A 16,714-nucleotide genomic window follows, 5' to 3' on the forward strand; every position below is an offset into this window, starting at 1 on the left:
CATCTATACTTCCATTCTCCTATTCCGGTTAGTGGTATTCTATTTAGAAATAGAGATCAAGGCGTCGGGAAGAACCGAGAATCTGCGGTATTGGTGGTTGAGGTGTGTAGGCAGGCGAATAAAGTGGATGGTGATTGGCTGGTTGTAGTGCATCAGCCGCCGACAGTTGATGATGTTCCGCGTATACGGACTTGGAATATGATGGCAGTCCTTGGCATGCGAGCTTTGGCGGGGAACATTAATTCTTTTACGGCAAGAGTTGCGGTTGGAAGATTGTTGTGAGGAGACGAGGGAGTGAGTGCTCGTCGAGTTGGTGATGGATGATTTCTAGACGTCAAACTTTAGCAAGCAAGCAAGACGATTTTGACGGGCACTACTAACTCAACGTCGCTTGGCTGCGGAGTAGATGTCAATAAATCTGTAATCATTGTAGCTTGCACTCCCTCCGATATCTCGTACGTCAACCAGGAGGCTGAGAGGGAACAGTACGATGTGATACATTACCATCTTGAGCATACAAATCTAGTGCCGGATTTAGGAGTTCAAGTTAACCCTCTCAACTCCCCACCACATTGCAAATTAAGAACAGATTTGAAGTTGGCCAGCAATCTGGAAAAGATCAATCGCGTGCCAGAATGCCAGAACCGCTGCGGGGCACCGACACTGGTTCAACTCCGTCCTCGGGTCTTGGCATGGGAGTGGGAGACTGGGTCCGGTCCGGAGTTCTCTCTGTTGTCTACCGAGTATTATTCCCCGTGAATCTATTCCCCCCCGGCCGGTTTGGGAGGCGGACCTATCGATAACCTCAATTTCGGAGAGCTCTGCCGGGCCAATGTCCAGCATGGGGTGACATATTATTCGGGGATGTACTTCATAAATACTCCTCACAGCATGCTGGCCCAGAATAACTTGGTGGAAATGGTAGAAATTCTCACAGAGCTCGCTAAGAATAGAAGATCTAGCCAAAGGATGTGGCAGCCCATCAAATGCATGTATGAAGCGCGTTGACCAGAGTATGTCCTCTCCTCCCAGAGAACGATGTTGGTCAGGAGCCAAAGGATGGTGATAAAATCGCGAAACAGGCGATAATCTCTGTTGTGCGCTCATTCATCCCCCCCCTTCTCCTCGTTCTGCTCTGGCAACACCATCTCTTGCCTGCCGCATGGTCTTGTGGTCGTGGGGGAGGCTGGTGCTAATGTCACTAGTTTGTGAAGGAAATAACAAGTAATATTAACCCGCATCGCTCTTTTTTACTTTAAAATTTCAAGGAGACGCCAATTGATCTAGCGTCTGGAGGCGTCCCATGTGGCTATCCTCAGGTGAATATTCTTCTGCATGGGCAGAGACCTTAGCTCCTTTTTCATATTCTGTCCCAACCGAAGGGTATAAAATCGGTCCTTGTCTTCTTCCACTGACCGCGTAAGACGTAATACTTATATCTCGGGGCGTTGATCAAAACAAATTCCAAGTGTTAGAGTTGATAAGCGGAGAGAGTTGCCGCTCTCTCCAGGCTCAAGGTTCAGGAGAGTGTATGATGTTCGTCTCAGGCTGAACCAACCACTCTTGTAAACTGGGGTTTATCCTCGATGCAACTTTGACCTGCGCCAAGTCGCTGGCTTTCAGTGTTTCCCTCAGGGTGCTTCCCGATGAAGGAAGGGGGACCGGTCAACCGTTGGCCTGGGCAAACCCTGCCGATATTGGGTAATGAAATAACGAAAAATTGATTGAAAGCACGGCTCCGATTCAGGGTCGCGAAATACCACCTCTTAGCACAGAGGAATCGTCATCTTCCCGCCTCCTTGGAAAACCGGAAGCTGAAAACTGGAGTGCAATGGCCAACGACAGGTCAGCTTGAGGTGAATAGAAAGCTGGCGTCATCACTCCAACCCCGCGACGCGTATGAATACACTCCTGTGGCAGCCGTCTCGACAATTCACGTTTGACCGTATCCGGGCCGACCTAGATCCACTGGGCTTTTCGGTGCTGAAGACTCAAACAGAGCTAGGTCTCTGACTTGTCGGCCGCGAGGACCCGGCTGGTCCAAAGGAAGCCAGAATTGAGGCGAGAGGGAAATTTGGCCTCTTGAGTAGCGTACTCCATGCGCAGAGTCCCCTGTTTCCAGGTTAGGACATTCAAGCCAAACCAATTGGGAGGTGTTATTGAGGCGCTTGTCAGGATGCGGGGAGGTGGCTGGGCGAGTTAATCGACAAATGGTGCTTGTTAGCAGCGACAATGACCTGACGCCACATGATTGATGGAATTGAATTTGTTAGTGATCCGTCAATTTGATCTGTGCCCCTGGATCGGTGATGACCCTTGCCGACCTGTCCACAGTCCACGCTACGACGCACACTACGAAGTACGTACTTCGTACTGAAGACTTCTGAAGACCCCGAGCTATGCGGTGTGCTGGATAGGAAGGACGAGTCCATGCAGTGTGCATATGGTTGTACTTCGTAGTCCACATATTCAGCTTATGCTAGATTTGTGCTTTACCACATGTCAATATTGAACATTGAGGCCGACGGTTACTTCCCTGAGTGATATTTTGTACATGTGAATGTCCTGCAGCATGTTACAGGGAAGGCGTCACCGTCTCATCGAGAATCCCAAGCCCCATATCATCAACGCATCAATGATTTGAACCCGCCAAATATCCAAGACATTGAAGCAGAAGAGACACTGATCCTTCGGACCCTTGCATGCATCTCCATGCGTTCTCCATCTCCATCACCGAGCGCTTAAAAACTGCTCATCATCCACGATTCTTTTCTGCTAGCGCCGTATGTATCCAGCTAGCTCCATCGTGGAAATGGACCTTAACAGCATCAGGATGGCAACATCCCAGACTAGCCTGGCCAATTCTGCAACCCAGGCCTGAAGTGCAAAGTGGAAATGCAGAGAAGCAAGGGTGTGTCGTACCTGCATCACCTGGAGGGCTTTTAATTTACCCGCACTAAGATCAACCTCTTCAGATCGTCGGTGGACTGTTTTTCCCACGCCATCCGAACCCCAGTGCTGAACAGGGTAGCCAACCTCTTCGTCAATTCGATCGGGCGACTCCCCTTGCATCGTCCACTCACGTTACCCCAACATCTTGAGATTTCGAGAGTGGTATATATCTTTCCCGCCATCCTGCCAATCCTGTAACTTGGCTTTTTGTTCCTCTTTCTCGTGTGCAATGTGCTTCGTCGATATTACCCTCCGCCAGCATCTCTAAATTACTTGCAGCTGTTCTTCATCAACCCGAGCCGACCGGCGTGCATATTCCCGTCTTGGCTGAACCACAATATCAAGCCACGCACGCCCCCTTCAAATCCCACTCTCCGAGGTCTCACGATCAGGGATTCGAAGATAATAACGTCCAACAAAATCTCTCGAATCGACAAACTTTCGTCTTCGAAGTACGAAGTTATAATCGGAACCCCCGCCCTACCTTTGTGCGCCTAGTACGCCTAATCGATCCGGTTTCGTGCGACGGCAGGCGTCGTCATCGACCCGGATTCAAGAGGAGTTGGAACAGGCTCCGGGTGATCTGAAACCAGTCCGGCCTGTCAATCCTCTTCATGCTCTCTGAACTTTAAGCGAATATATGCATTGAAAGAAAAGAGGCAGTTCCCTGGAAATTCTATTGATCTTCCGGTTCCTGTTGTTGTATTAATGTCCTTTCTCGTTCATTGTTTTTCATGTGCTTCATTTTCTCCGCGTTCTTCAATCATTTATTTTCCGGACGACCCGAGTTTCGAGCTTGATATCCTCGCCAACTCTACCTGGAGCTTCAAGACCCTGATTCTTGTGACTGCCCCTCAGTCAAGATATCGATCATTGATTCATCCTACTTCGACATACTTCGACACGTGGTCTGTGATAGGTTGAATCACTAGGACAGGAAGGAGCAAACGACCTGTTTGGCACAGCTTCTCCTCCACCAGTCCTCTTAGGACCCCTACTCTTCCTCTCCTCCCTAGAGGCTTTCCCACCAGTCTCCGATCCCGCCCTCGCATCATACTACTTCGCCTACCTCTCAACCTACCAACCAACCGACATATTAGCGCATCCCACATCCCACATCATGAAGCTCGGCATATTAGCAGCCGCCTCTCTGGCGTCCGGTTCCCTCGCAGCCTCGGTCAGAAGCACACAACGAAGAGCCGACTCTCCACACGTCGTTCGCCTAAACATCTGGCGGAACGATGCAGACCCCATACAAACCCATGCCCTACGCAGGCGACAAACGGTGGAGACCACCATCGACAACATGGTATGTGTAGCTTACTTTCCCTCCCAAAGAAACCGGAACTGACCTTTTCCACCAGCTCACTCTCTACTTTGTAAACGCCACCGTGGGATCTCCTCCCCAAGAGGTGAAACTGCACGTCGACACTGGCAGCAGCGATATGTGGGTCAACACTCCTAGCTCTGAGTACTGCAGTGCCGAGCGCAGACCCTGCGCAAACGCGGGGACCTACGACCCCGCTCATTCGACTACCCAGAAGTTCATCGACAACACATTTAACATATCGTACGTCGACGGCTCGGGTGCCTCGGGCGACTTCGTCACCGACGTCCTCACCATCGGCGGGACCACCGTCGAGGACCTCCAGTTTGGCGTAGGCACCAATTCCAGTTCTCCTAGGGGCATTCTCGGAATCGGCTACACCACCAACGAGGCTTCCGTCCTCCGCGACGGCGCCAAGCCCTACGAGAACCTGCCCGTCAAGCTGGCGTCTCAGGGCCACATCCAGTCGGCGGCCTTTAGCATGTTCCTCAACGACGTCGACTCGCGCACGGGAACCGTGCTCTTCGGAGGCATCGACAAGAGCCACTTCACGGGTAATCTCGTCACGGTGCCCATCCAAAAGGAGAACGACAAATTCCGCCGTCTCCTCGTGACGCTTAACAAGGTACAATTCGACAGCACAGCCGTCGGATCCGACCTCGCCCTCGCCGTCCTCCTCGACTCGGGCTCCTCCATCACCTACCTCCCCGACGCCATTGCCAAGGCCATCTATGAGCAAGTCGACGCCACCTACGTAGAAGACCAAGGCCTCGCCTTCGTCCCTTGCACCGACCGCGATTCCTCGCACTCTATCACCTTCACCTTCGATGACCCCCTATCGATCGTGGTCCCCTACAGCGAGCTCGTCCTCGACATCCCCACGAGCAGGGGCCGTCGTCCCGTCTTCGACAACGGCCGAGCCGCCTGTCTCTTCGGCATCGCCCCCGCCGAATCGGGCAGCAACGTCCTCGGCGACACATTCATGCGATCGGCCTACGTCGTCTTCGACCTCGCCAATAATGAGATTTCCATGGCGCAGGCGGCGGCAGCAGGAGACGGCACCCAGTCGGACGTTGCCGAGATTGGCGTCGGTAAAAGCGCCGTTCCTGGCGCGACGAGGGCGCAAAACCCTGTTACTGCTACGCAGGGGTTCACAAATTCGGGCCAGAATGTGACGAGTGGAGCGGGAGGGCAGGAGAGCGGTGCTGGGACCGGTGGGAGTCGGAGTGCCAGTGGTTTGGCGAGGGGAGCGAAGGCTGCGGCGGTATTGGCGGGTGTTGTCACCGCACTGGCGACGGTGGTTTTGACTTAAGTTCAGAACACGAGGCTCACCCCACCCTTTTCGTGGGAGGGTGAGACGCGTGGTTTAAACTTTATTTTGTCTTACTTTTTTTGAAAGTAGGGCTGTTTTGTCTTGGTGGCATGGTTTTTGATTTTGGTGTTAGCTCCGGAGGATTTCTTCATGCGGCATTGCGGCGGCGTTTTGGGGGGTGCATGCTTGCTTTTCTATTCTTGCATTGAAGGATGATTTAGATTGTCTCTTGATTTGTTTTCTAGAGAGCCAATATTTGACAGGATGAGGAATAGGGAGGATATCCATCGAGGAATGAATGCATATACACATATGAGCAGGGAAGGTCAGACAATGGAACCAACACCAGGTTTGATACATTCACTTATGTTTTCAAGAGGAGGACCGAATACAGGAATGCGTCAAGCATGTAATGTCACACAGATTAGAGTGTAAAATGAAGGGAACAGAACGAATGTTCTAAAAAAGTGGCGGGCACTTTGCCAAGTGAATTCATCCCGTCCTATTCTCCACAATATTGGAGTCCATTCGCAATGGTCCGCGGAGCCTGAGTGGTCCCTCATCCTGAGAAGCTATCAAATAGCCACATAACATCTAGCTTCTTTTATATTCCCACCTCGACCCGACATTAGTTACGAGTTATGGGAACCCCAGATCACTCCGAGTACATAATTGTTTTAACCTACGAAGAATATAAATACCAAATTAAAAGAGAGTAAGAAGAAGAATACCCTGTGCTTGGACCCCTTCAATCAACCCTCACCGAGACATCGTGTAAGTCAACAAACCCTCACCGTCTCACCGAAGCCAAACATCAAACTAAAAGCATCGAGTAGAGTAGATAAAACAAAGTAGGATAGCTCCAAATCAAATCTATACGTTCCCCTTCCTACTCCAAGTCCTCAGCCTTGCCTCCCAACAGAACATCCGACCAAAGACAAACCTCCAACCCAGACACCAACTAACACCCAAGAACACAAGTAGACCTCACCTCGCCTCGCCTCACCCACACCGCCCTTCACTCCTCACTACTCACTCCTCACACCTCACTCCTCCATGCCCACCCCCTCATCTTCATGCTCCTCCTCCCCCGGAACAAACCTCCTCAAAACCCCATCAACATACCACCCCGGCATCCCCCAATCCCCCACAGCCCCCGCAATCCCCCGGTTCAACCTCTCAACATACTCCCTCCCCGGCCTCCCCTCCTCCACGCTCTCCCCATCAACATACACCAAAGCCCTCACAACCTGCACCCTAACAGCCTCCTCCTCCACCTCCATCCCCTCCTCCTCACTCACGAACCCCGGCGTCCTAGCCGCCATCTCCACCTCCAAAACCGCTTTGCCCACACTCCCAATCCCCTCCTCCACCCCCTCACAAATATCCAAAGCACCCTCCTCTCTTTCGGGCAAGAGATACAAAACGCCATACACGCCATCCTCACCCCTCAACACCTCCCTATCGGACCCCGCTTCGGAGCCACTACCCCCACCACCGCTGGCCGACTCGCGAAGATATGTTTCGAAGGCCGAGGGGAGAAGACGCACGATGTTGGCTACGCCGCGGGAGTTGATGATCCAGCGCCAGCCGGGGAGGTAGGCGAGGGAGACGGGGACGGCGGAGGGGCAGTGGGATTGCATCGTTGTCGGGGACATGGTTGGGCCGTAGGCAAAGTGGAGGATTTCGTCGGCGGGGAAGGGCGTTGCCGTGAGGGTGCTCGAGGCGGATAAGGAACTGTCTTGGGACATTTTTGGGTCTCCTTCTTTTTGTTCGGTTTTATGGGGTCGAGTCCCTTTGAGGGAAAGGAAGAGAAGTTATAAGTGATGTAGGAAAGATGTATGGGTTTTCTTTTCTGTTCTTTTTTTCTTCTTGGTTTTTCTTTTTGTGGTCTATCGGATAGTTGATAGTTGCTTTGCTATTATGATCTTCGATTTCTTGGTGGTTTGGATATAGGTTCTTTAGAGGTTTGGATACAGGTTCTTTAGACAGGGATGGGCGTCGATGAAGAAGAAGATACGAGACGATGGATATATAACGGTCTTCAAACAGGTCTACCCAAAAATCAGGCACCAGATAGAAGAAAAGTGTAGAAACAGGGTCGCCAAGATGGGGGCCATCCTTCCCTCTACCAACACTAGATCCAACCCAACCCTTCCCATAGCAAAGCAACTTAGACCCTCTCCAGCATCCCAGATAAAACCCCAGGGTAAGAAGATCCTGCTGCCCAGAAGAGCAAAAAAAAATATCGTTGTTCCAGCCCTACCCGTCCCTCCCAGAATCCTCCCGTCAATGCAGTGACTCCGCCTGTCAGATTTTCATGGATCGCGGACGACCATTGTTCGCCCGCCTTTTCCCCCTTGTCGCGTTTAACCCTTGCGACTAGGGTTATCATTGGTTGCGCGGCTGTGCAGGTTCCCTCATCCACTGCCTCACCCTCCCCTCCCTCCCTGGTCCATTCTTTCCATCGCGCGGGGCGGAGGGGGGAGACTGAGCCTTCCTTTACTAATAGGATGGCTTCTTCTTATTTTCACTTTCCTTTTTTTTTTTTTTTTTTTTTTTTTTTTTTTCTTCTAAAGGGGGGGGGCCCCCCCCCCCCCGGGGGGGGGGGGGGGAGGAAGGAAGAAAGATTGTTGAAAGAATGGCAGTAAGAACTGAGATCTGACAAAGTTGGAAGAGGGAGCCGCTTTGAGAAGCCTTTTGATTCGGCCCCAGAGCCTCCCTCGTCGAGTCAAGTCTCCTCCAAGTGCTTGAATCCCCATATCCCCGTCGAAAATCCACTTACAACGGCCCCTAAGCCGGCCACGCCTCGTCGTCATAAACGGCCTCGGCCAGTAAGAAGTTGGTGCCTATATCTCGCCACTACAGCCTCCACACATAACGGCCCGACCCCATCGTCAGACCTCACATGGGTCACGCCGTTGCCCGTGTACACTTCCACTTCGAACCCTACTAGTTCCAACGCATGAAGAGGGTCTCGAGGGAAACGTCATAGTAGATCATCTACTCCATACATGCTATGAATCGATGGGAAGACAATCATTAAGGAAGGGGAAGAAAAACGGGGGATGAAAAAAGAGGGAACAAAGCACATACGCTCTCGAGAGAAAAAGAAGTTTACACCATTAGGCTCGCAAACATGTGTATCAAGTGGATATATAACTGCCTCCCCTTTCATTGTCATTCATTTCCTTGGTTCCTATCTTTGTCTTGTTCTTATCTGTGTGTGCCTCATTAAGGAGAGAAAGAAAAAAGGAAACATTAGACACATAAAACTCCAGACTACCTTGCCAATGATGAGATGCGTTGCAGGAGATGAGGCCAACTCCGAATACGAAACGAAGATAAGGAAGAAACAAAAGTAGATGTAGAGAAAGAGAGCGGAAAGGAGCAGACGATGATGGAAATGGGGATGGCTGGTCTTGGTTGGCCTCGACCACTTCAACTACCATCACCACCAACGCATCTTCTCTCCTTCTTTCCGTCTCCGCCTCAACAAAAGATCCCTTGGGGTGTCCTGCCTTGCGGGGCCTTCCTAGAAGATTAAAAAAAAAGGACACGAGGGCACCAGTAACTAGCCACCCTCGGCCCAACGAGGCCCTAGGCCATGAAAAAGGTCTAAGAAAACGGAAAAGATGAATTGGGCACAAAAGGTATCGCGTATTCGACCGAGGTTTCTCGTTCTCATTCCAACCCCACCCCTCTCTCTCCCTCTCTCTCCCTCTCTCTCCCTCTCCCTCCAACCAACTTATGTAATGGGAACCAAGAACGGGCTGAGCATAAGCTCATCCGCACCCGGTCGCTTCTCGTGATCGATTTCAAACGTCCTGGCCAAGAACTCCTTGGCCTCCTCACTGGCGTGCTCGGGAATCGACGGGCTTGCCTTGGCTCCGCCAATCTTGAAGATGGCCTGAAGCTGCGTGCAGTCGGGGAACGGGTGCGTGCCCGTCATCATCTCGACCACCAGACATCCGAGCGACCAAATGTCTGCCTTGCGCGTATGGGAGGTCTGCTTGACCACCTCCGGCGCCATCCAGAACACTGATCCCTGTAGTGAAGGGCGGTGCTTGTTATTGTTGGCCCCACTCAGGATGTTGGACGCCTCGAGCTTCTTCGAGATGCCGAAATCGGAAATTTTGATAGTGCCCTTGTTGTCGACGAGGATGTTGGCACCCTTGATGTCTCGGTGGATAATGTCCCGGCCGTGAAGGTACGAGAGACCAGTAAGAATCTGCCTGACGAAGGACCTGACAAGGGGCTCAGGCAGCGCGCCATACGAGTTGAGCATCGTTTGCACCGATCCACCAGGCACGTACTCGAGGAAAATGTTGAGGTAGTCAGCCGACGAGCTGCATCCTAGGTACTGCACGATGTTGGGGTGCTTGAGATCTCTCAAGAGACTAATCTCCCGCTTGAGCGCCTCGATCATGTTCTTCTTGCGGTTGTCGTTCTGGCTGTTGGCTCCGGGAGAAGGGCTCTCGACCTGCTTGACAGCGAGGAGCTCTCCGGTGATGGCGTGGAGAGCGAGGTACACACTGCCAAAGGATCCCTGGCCGATCAGGGCTCCCTTCATCCACTTGTTGTCGTCCCAGGATTCGCCCGCCAGGAAGCTCTGCAGTTCCTCGTCGACATCCTCGCCGTCTTCGTTGAGTGCTTGATTGAGATCCTGGAAAGATCCGGATCCGGTCGAGTCGCCGCTGCCTTCGTAGAATCCACGCCTCATGACAGTGTTTCCGTCGGGATCGGTCACACTGAGGCTGGTGGCACCATCAGAGCTGCTGTCAGCAAACGAGGTGAATGACTTGCGGGTCGAGTCAATGGGCGACTCCTCCTGTAGCGTATCGAGCATTGACGACGCCACCGAATCGCGGAATTGTAGGCGTCCCAAGCCATTCTGAGGTCGGTTCTTGGCCTGGTTAGTGGCGTTGAGCCACGAGTCGGCAATGGTCGGGATAGGAGGAGCGTCCTGGATGCTCGACGCGAAGCTCATGCTGCTGGCAACGCTAAGACGATGGTTAACCCTACTGAGTCGCGTCGATCGCCGCAGCGACATACGCGCGGTACGGTCAATGTCCTCCCGGGGATGATCGGGGAAGTAAGAAGTAAGATCAGAAGTAATCAGTTCACTGGGAGGACGAAGTCCGCCAAATTGCCGCAACAGTCCTTTCCGGCCTCTCGGCTGCCTCTCTTCCATTTCGGAATATCCTTGTCCACCTCCCGAGTAACCGCCACGAGACATGGGGTGACGTAGGCCCTCGTCCCAGCCCTCGCCTAATAGCTTCTGAAGTTTCACCTGGCTACGCTTGTCCGTCTTCTCGAGCGCTCGGGCATGGCTCTGCGCCGCCTCCTCCATGGCGATCGCGGCTGCGCGCTGGAGCTCGGCATCGCCGGGTTCGCCGGCCGGTACTCGTCGTAATATTAGGCGGTTCCGCTCGGGTCGCTTTTGATCCTTAATTATGCGCCAGAGTTCGGTGTCGCCGAGGCGTCGGCACTGGCTCGGTTCGGGCTCGAGGCCGTCGAGAACCCAGAAGCAGTAGTTTCGTTCGTGGTCTTCGCGAAGGGCAAACTTTCGCAACGTTACGCGCATTACTTCTTCGCAGGTGCTGCAATCGGCAATCTTGACGACTTTCGTCACGCCGTTTGTAGAGATGACACGGATGACCTCCTGACCCTGTGGTAAGCCAGCCATCAGTGAACCATCCATACTGGAGTTATTCCTGGTATGGCTAGTTACCAGACGCGCCGGCTGCGACTCAGCGGGGGAGCCGGAGTGCCTTGAAGCACCATGGCCTAGACGCTGCCGTCGGATATCCGTGGCCGGCATAGGCGAGCTGGGTCTGGAATTATCCATGGCGCCAGCCGTATCGTACGACCTATTACTGTATTGCTGGCGGCTGGAGGACGAGGTATTGGCCATTGTCCGTGCATGACGAGGCGAGCCGGCCGAGGGGATGTACTGGATGTCGAGTCCACCGAAGGAATCCTGTTTAGTCACATCAGTACACGTCCAGGGTAGCCAAACCTCGGGAATTGGCCAGTGGTGTGGGAAGAGAAAACGTCAGAGGGGAGGAAGTTGAAAATACCCTATTTCGTTTCTTCTGATTCGCGTAGGCGCGGGTCCGCAGCTTCTTAATACCAAGGAACAGTCGGACTCGATCGCCAACTTTCTCAATGCCCATCTCCTTGAGGACCTCCTTGTCCATCTCGAGTAGGTTTTCTCCATTGATGTGGTTCTTCCTAAACAGCTTTTCGTACTCGCCGCACTTAACGGTCCTGAGATACTCGCAGACCCTGTCGACGTCCCAATTCTTCACTGAGTCGGGGCTATCGCCATCGGAAAATTCGGACTGGGTCGGGCTCGCAAGGGATGTGTTCGGCGTGGGTAGGGTCGGCGCTCTCCTTGGGGGAGCCATGTTGGCGGACGGAACGTTGGGGACGATTACTGCGCCAGAGCCGAGTGAGGCGGCAAAGGGCGTTTTGGGGGCCAGCATCGCCATGGTTTGGCCGAATTATATTTGATGTCTTCCAGTCTAGATCAATACCGGTAATGATTCTGGACTAGGTATCGTTCGTAAGTGTTTCGTTTGTCAAGAGAATCAGGCGGGAAAAGGTGTTTCGTCGGATTCGTAAAGGGCATTCGTGAATCGTGAGGGGGGGAACGCGTTTAAAAGTATGGTATCAAAGAAAGAGGAAGAGAATTAACAGAGAAGAAAAAAAAAAAATTCTCGAAAACGACGCGACAAGACCCAGGTTTCAGCCTGCTCAGCAAGCAGCTTCACAGGCTCTCTTTTTGGGGGGAGTAGTTTCTGTTCCTCTCGCTATGGCCTTTTGCAGGGCGCGGTCGTGGTCAGATATGTGGAAGGGGTGGGATGATGGGAAGGGAGGAATGGTGTGGAAGGCTGAATATTATTAGGATTTCGGAGAGAAACAGAGGGGAAGTCGGGCCAGGGGGGTTAAGAATGAAGAGGCGCTTGGCGGAACAGCGGGAGGGGGCAGAGCCAAACGGTGAAGATGCGGACTGCGAAATTGTGGATTATGGGATTATGAGGATTGGGGGATTGGGGCAGCAGCATGGGATTGGGGATTTGAGGAATGGGCGGGGGTGAGCCACGAACCGCGAAGATGAAGATGCTTGGGAGTCGAGAGATGAGGGAAGGAGCGAAAGGGGGGTGTGGGCTTGTGACTTGCACCAAACACAGCAAGAGCTTCCTACGAGGTACAAGGTGGGTTGTCAATCTGGAAGAATTGGGCCGCATTTTGGTCAGGGTGTTGCTGGGTTCCACATTCTAACGTTCCACGTCGTTTCGATCTTGACCGGGCCAAAACGGTGATTGGCTTAAACTGGAGTGGCTCCGTTTTGGAGTGAATGCGGAGGGAAGGGGGCGCTACTGGACTCTGGCACATGCAGCAGAGACAAGATCGTGACCGCATTTACCGCATTACAGCAGCCTGGCCTTCGACAGGCGGTCCCAGGCATGAACTTGGAATTCCCTGGGCACTCTACTTGTATTTCGCAAGACAGAGAACTGGAAATTGTATGCGAAGCCATTTCAAAAGTAGTGACAGGACAGGACAAGAGGGTATTTTTCCTGGAGACTATACTTGGATAGATCTGGCTGACAAGAGGGTAGCATGGGATGACCGGAGGCAAGCTATTATTGGAGCCAAGTCCATACACATCTAATTACGTGTACTGGGGCGCTTCTCGATACGAACATCTCGGCCGACCACTCAATGTTCAAAGATGCGAAGAATTGGTGGATGGACGCACGATCAATGATTGATCAAAGCTACGGATGGATCCTGTTGGCAGCTCACTCGATCCCTCTTCATCAGCTTCGTCAACAACGACAATTGGAAGCCCAGGCCATATCGACAGCAAGACATGTAAACGACTTCACCGACACTCTCAACTCCACCGATCCCCCCTTGTTTTGTTACGACCAGTCCAAGATCTCTCAAAAGCATTTTCATAGTAATACACTTTGCTCCGCCGAAAATAGGGGCAGAATAATCAATCTCCGATCTACGGATTTCCCGCCCAGCGCTGATCCCTTGCTGGGGGTTGAGGAATGGATGGTATTAGCCAAAACCTGCATTACTTCGTACTTCCTAATAGCTCCTAGCTCGATGGGAGTGTGTCGGAATGGAGGCCAGGATAGCCGTAAAACCCTTGACCAGATGGAGACGATGAAGTAATAAATCCTCCGTCTTCACCAGCATCTCCGGAGATTTCAAGCATTGAGCGGGCGTTAGCATTAATGGATCTTTCCTGGACATGGACCCCAGCATGAGCAGCTCCACCACCACCATGCTCCTTCAATCTCTTGACTTTTCTCTTCTCTTTATCCTTCACTATTATTTACCTTGAAACATGTTTAGGGTCGCAAATTCTGGGGCCACCGATTCCCCTTTCATCATCAGTGAGAACCCGCCGCTTTGTTTTCCCTTGGTCGCGGGATAATTACAGGAGGGTGCCTTGCGGGGACGCCCTTTCTGCCCCGTTACCTTGTCCGCCGTTGAGAGTCAGCGCCACTCGGTGAAGTCAAACCAGCGGACCGGGTTGCATGCACTGTTGAACTACACTAGTTTAGCTGGATGGATTAGCCTGGCTCGGCGCACTTGCAGAATTGTCGGGATACCCTGAATGTAACGTCTGTGGTGACGGTGGGGTTTCAAGGGAAAGAGAAAAATCCCAGAAACTGCGATGCTGTGGCGTTTCATATCCGATCGACTTACGATCAAACGGTCGAGGCATCGTCAGCCGAATGACGAGCAATGCTTGCAGACAGGCAGACAGACAGGGAGGCAACATGTCTCCGAGTGTCCCGGTATCTTCGGACGGTAGATAACCAATATTCTCCGTTACCAATACGGTTGGATGGGTTTTCATGGGTTCTTCTCTTCTCTCGGCACTGCGCATTATTGCCGTACCTTAATATGGACACACAGTCCTAGTGAGTACAAGCACCTCGTATAAACGGGGCACTCATGGAGGACGAGGTAGTGAAATCGCCTCTCTAACTCTTTGATCGCCCCAAAAGCAACGAAGTAGTACCTCTTCATTCAACGCAAAACATCCAGCCAAACGCACGGCCCCAATCCTCAAGTCTCGTCGCCCCCATGTCTCTCCTTGGACTAAACTAGGCGTAGTCCGGGCGGCGAAGAACAAAAAAGCAACAATCCAGCCTTGAATGGAGATCCAGGGTGCAAGGACCGGCAAAATGGACCCGGTCCGCCCATGCGATTGGCCACCGCGACGCCTAACATGAAACCGGTCGTGTTTCGAACCTTTTCCCAACCCAGAAATCAGAACCGTTCCTCGACAATGGTATTCAGGTGGGAGAACAAAGGGCAGCAGCAGCCACCGACGGCATTGGAAAATGGCTCGTGGGATGACGTCTTGTTGGATCGATAGCGACCCCTTTACCTTTGGATATCGTGCGGTTGTGGTTATGGATTGAAGCGAAAGATGAGGAGTTGAGATGACAGTTCTAATTCTGTCGTCGTATCCTCTTCACGGCCGGGTCCGCCGCTTACCCTCCCCCTCTGACTGATTGATCTTTTTTTCTGATATAGTGGTCTGCAACCGAATAACCCTGCGTTCAAACAGCTGTGCTCTGATAGAGAGGGGTGGTCGGGTGACGTGGAAGGCGCGCAAGTTTGTTCCACACAACTTTAACACTGACTCCCCCTAGTGATGGAAACATGAATGAATCTCACGATGCCACTGGCTACAGGAACTATGGCGACCGCACGGCTCATCGTCCGGTCAGTCTCCGTTTCTTTTGTTTCCTCTTCCCATTAATATCCAGACCTCGGGCGACGCATCTTGTCCTGTCGGTGTAGTGTCGTAGTAGGTAGTATGCCGTGCAGGACGCCTGGTCCCCGGCATCTCTTTTGTAGAACAAGCCCTACGACGCAGCCACACTGGTATGCGATTGCAGAAAACGGCATCGAGCACAGCCGAATGCAATGGGCAGGTTCGTCTACCGGCATCTCGGACGGAGGGTTTATGTCCCATCCCATCCCATCCCCCATCCTATTCTATTCATGCGTGAACGAAGCGTCCGCGGCGCAAACAAGCAGATGGAGACAGAAAAAGGGTGTGAAGTCTATGGCCATTTTCCCGTTTCGGGATTGTAATGGGAGAGATCAATAGCGACAACTTCACTCTCTTTCTCCACTCACTCTCCCCTCCTGTTCTAATTTTAAAAACAACTCGGAGAAGGATCACCTGCATCCTCTACCAAAATCTCTTGTTGTCGTACTACTAAAAAAGCTGCCCACGGCGCTCTGCCTCCGTGTTTGGAATTGCTGGTGTGGAGTATATTGCGGGTGTCCGTCCTATCGTGCCATTCGCTTGACCGACGACGTGCGATATGGAGCAAAACCAACTGATATCAGGGTGCCTTGTCGTCTTTTTTGGGTTCGTTTTGTTTACAATTTCCCCCAGCTCCCCGCAAAACCGTTTCTTAGGCATGTCAGTATCAATATCATGAAAGACACTTGGTTTGTGTTAGAGATGACAACCCCGCCGCCTCGGTCCCAACTCCCAAGCCCCATCATCTCGCTAGGGAATAGGATATAAATGGCAATCTAGATAACTAGACTAACTGCCTCCCTGCGTCACGAAGTTGCCGGTGCGACCAAACTTCGTAGTCTGTATCCGTCCGTCCCCCTCTCTCACCCACACACACACACACCAGCACTGACACGAGAAAGAGGGACGGAGCGGGTTTTCAGGGAAAAGACCCGGCAAATTGCAAACGAGGTGCATGTGGACAATGTTTTCATCAATGTACCTGGTATTGAAGAGGGGACAGGAAGATGGGATGATACATATTGGCTGTATATACTAGTCCTCTGGGCGAAGAACCGCCTCCCTACTCCCCAGCATCCATCTCTCATCCTCTCCGCTCGGTCACCCGAAGGACTCCGAAGCTCCCGTGCGCCTTGACGAAAGTGTTCACACCTCTATATTAACGGGCTGTGTTCTGCCTATCGCATCTCTTGGCATCTTCAGGATAACGACTGGGAAGACTGAAGATATCTGCTTACGTTAAACTGTTCCTTAAGCGATAGGATCAAACTCCCTACGTCTGTCGTTGTCTAAGCCCACG

The 16,714-nt window shown here is 52.3% G+C and overlaps 2 protein-coding genes and 1 pseudogene across 2 annotated transcripts; 1 reads left to right on the plus strand and 2 right to left on the minus strand.

Moving 5' to 3' along the window:
* Positions 1–4,072: 4,072 nt before the first annotated feature.
* SAPIO_CDS5347 (putative aspartic-type endopeptidase OPSB) lies at positions 4,073–5,591 on the plus strand (the record flags this gene model as incomplete). Its single annotated transcript, XM_016787692.1, has 2 exons — positions 4,073–4,261; positions 4,317–5,591. 2 exons carry the CDS (start codon positions 4,073–4,075, stop codon positions 5,589–5,591), a joined length of 1,464 nt encoding a protein of 487 aa, XP_016642707.1.
* Positions 5,592–6,637: 1,046 nt separating this feature from the next.
* On the minus strand, positions 6,638–7,342 carry SAPIO_CDS5348 (annotated as a pseudogene; the record flags this gene model as incomplete).
* Positions 7,343–9,339: 1,997 nt separating this feature from the next.
* On the minus strand, positions 9,340–12,088 carry SAPIO_CDS5349 (Uncharacterized protein; the record flags this gene model as incomplete). The annotated part of the gene is made up of 3 exons (XM_016787693.1): positions 9,340–11,262; positions 11,326–11,574; positions 11,675–12,088. 3 exons carry the CDS (start codon positions 12,086–12,088, stop codon positions 9,340–9,342), a joined length of 2,586 nt encoding a protein of 861 aa, XP_016642708.1.
* Between the last annotated feature and the right edge of the window lie 4,626 nt (positions 12,089–16,714).

The sequence above is a fragment of the Scedosporium apiospermum genome (genome assembly GCF_000732125.1).
Source record: "Scedosporium apiospermum strain IHEM 14462 chromosome Unknown SEQ_SAPIO_0098, whole genome shotgun sequence".
NCBI classification, from domain to species: domain Eukaryota; kingdom Fungi; phylum Ascomycota; class Sordariomycetes; order Microascales; family Microascaceae; genus Scedosporium; species Scedosporium apiospermum.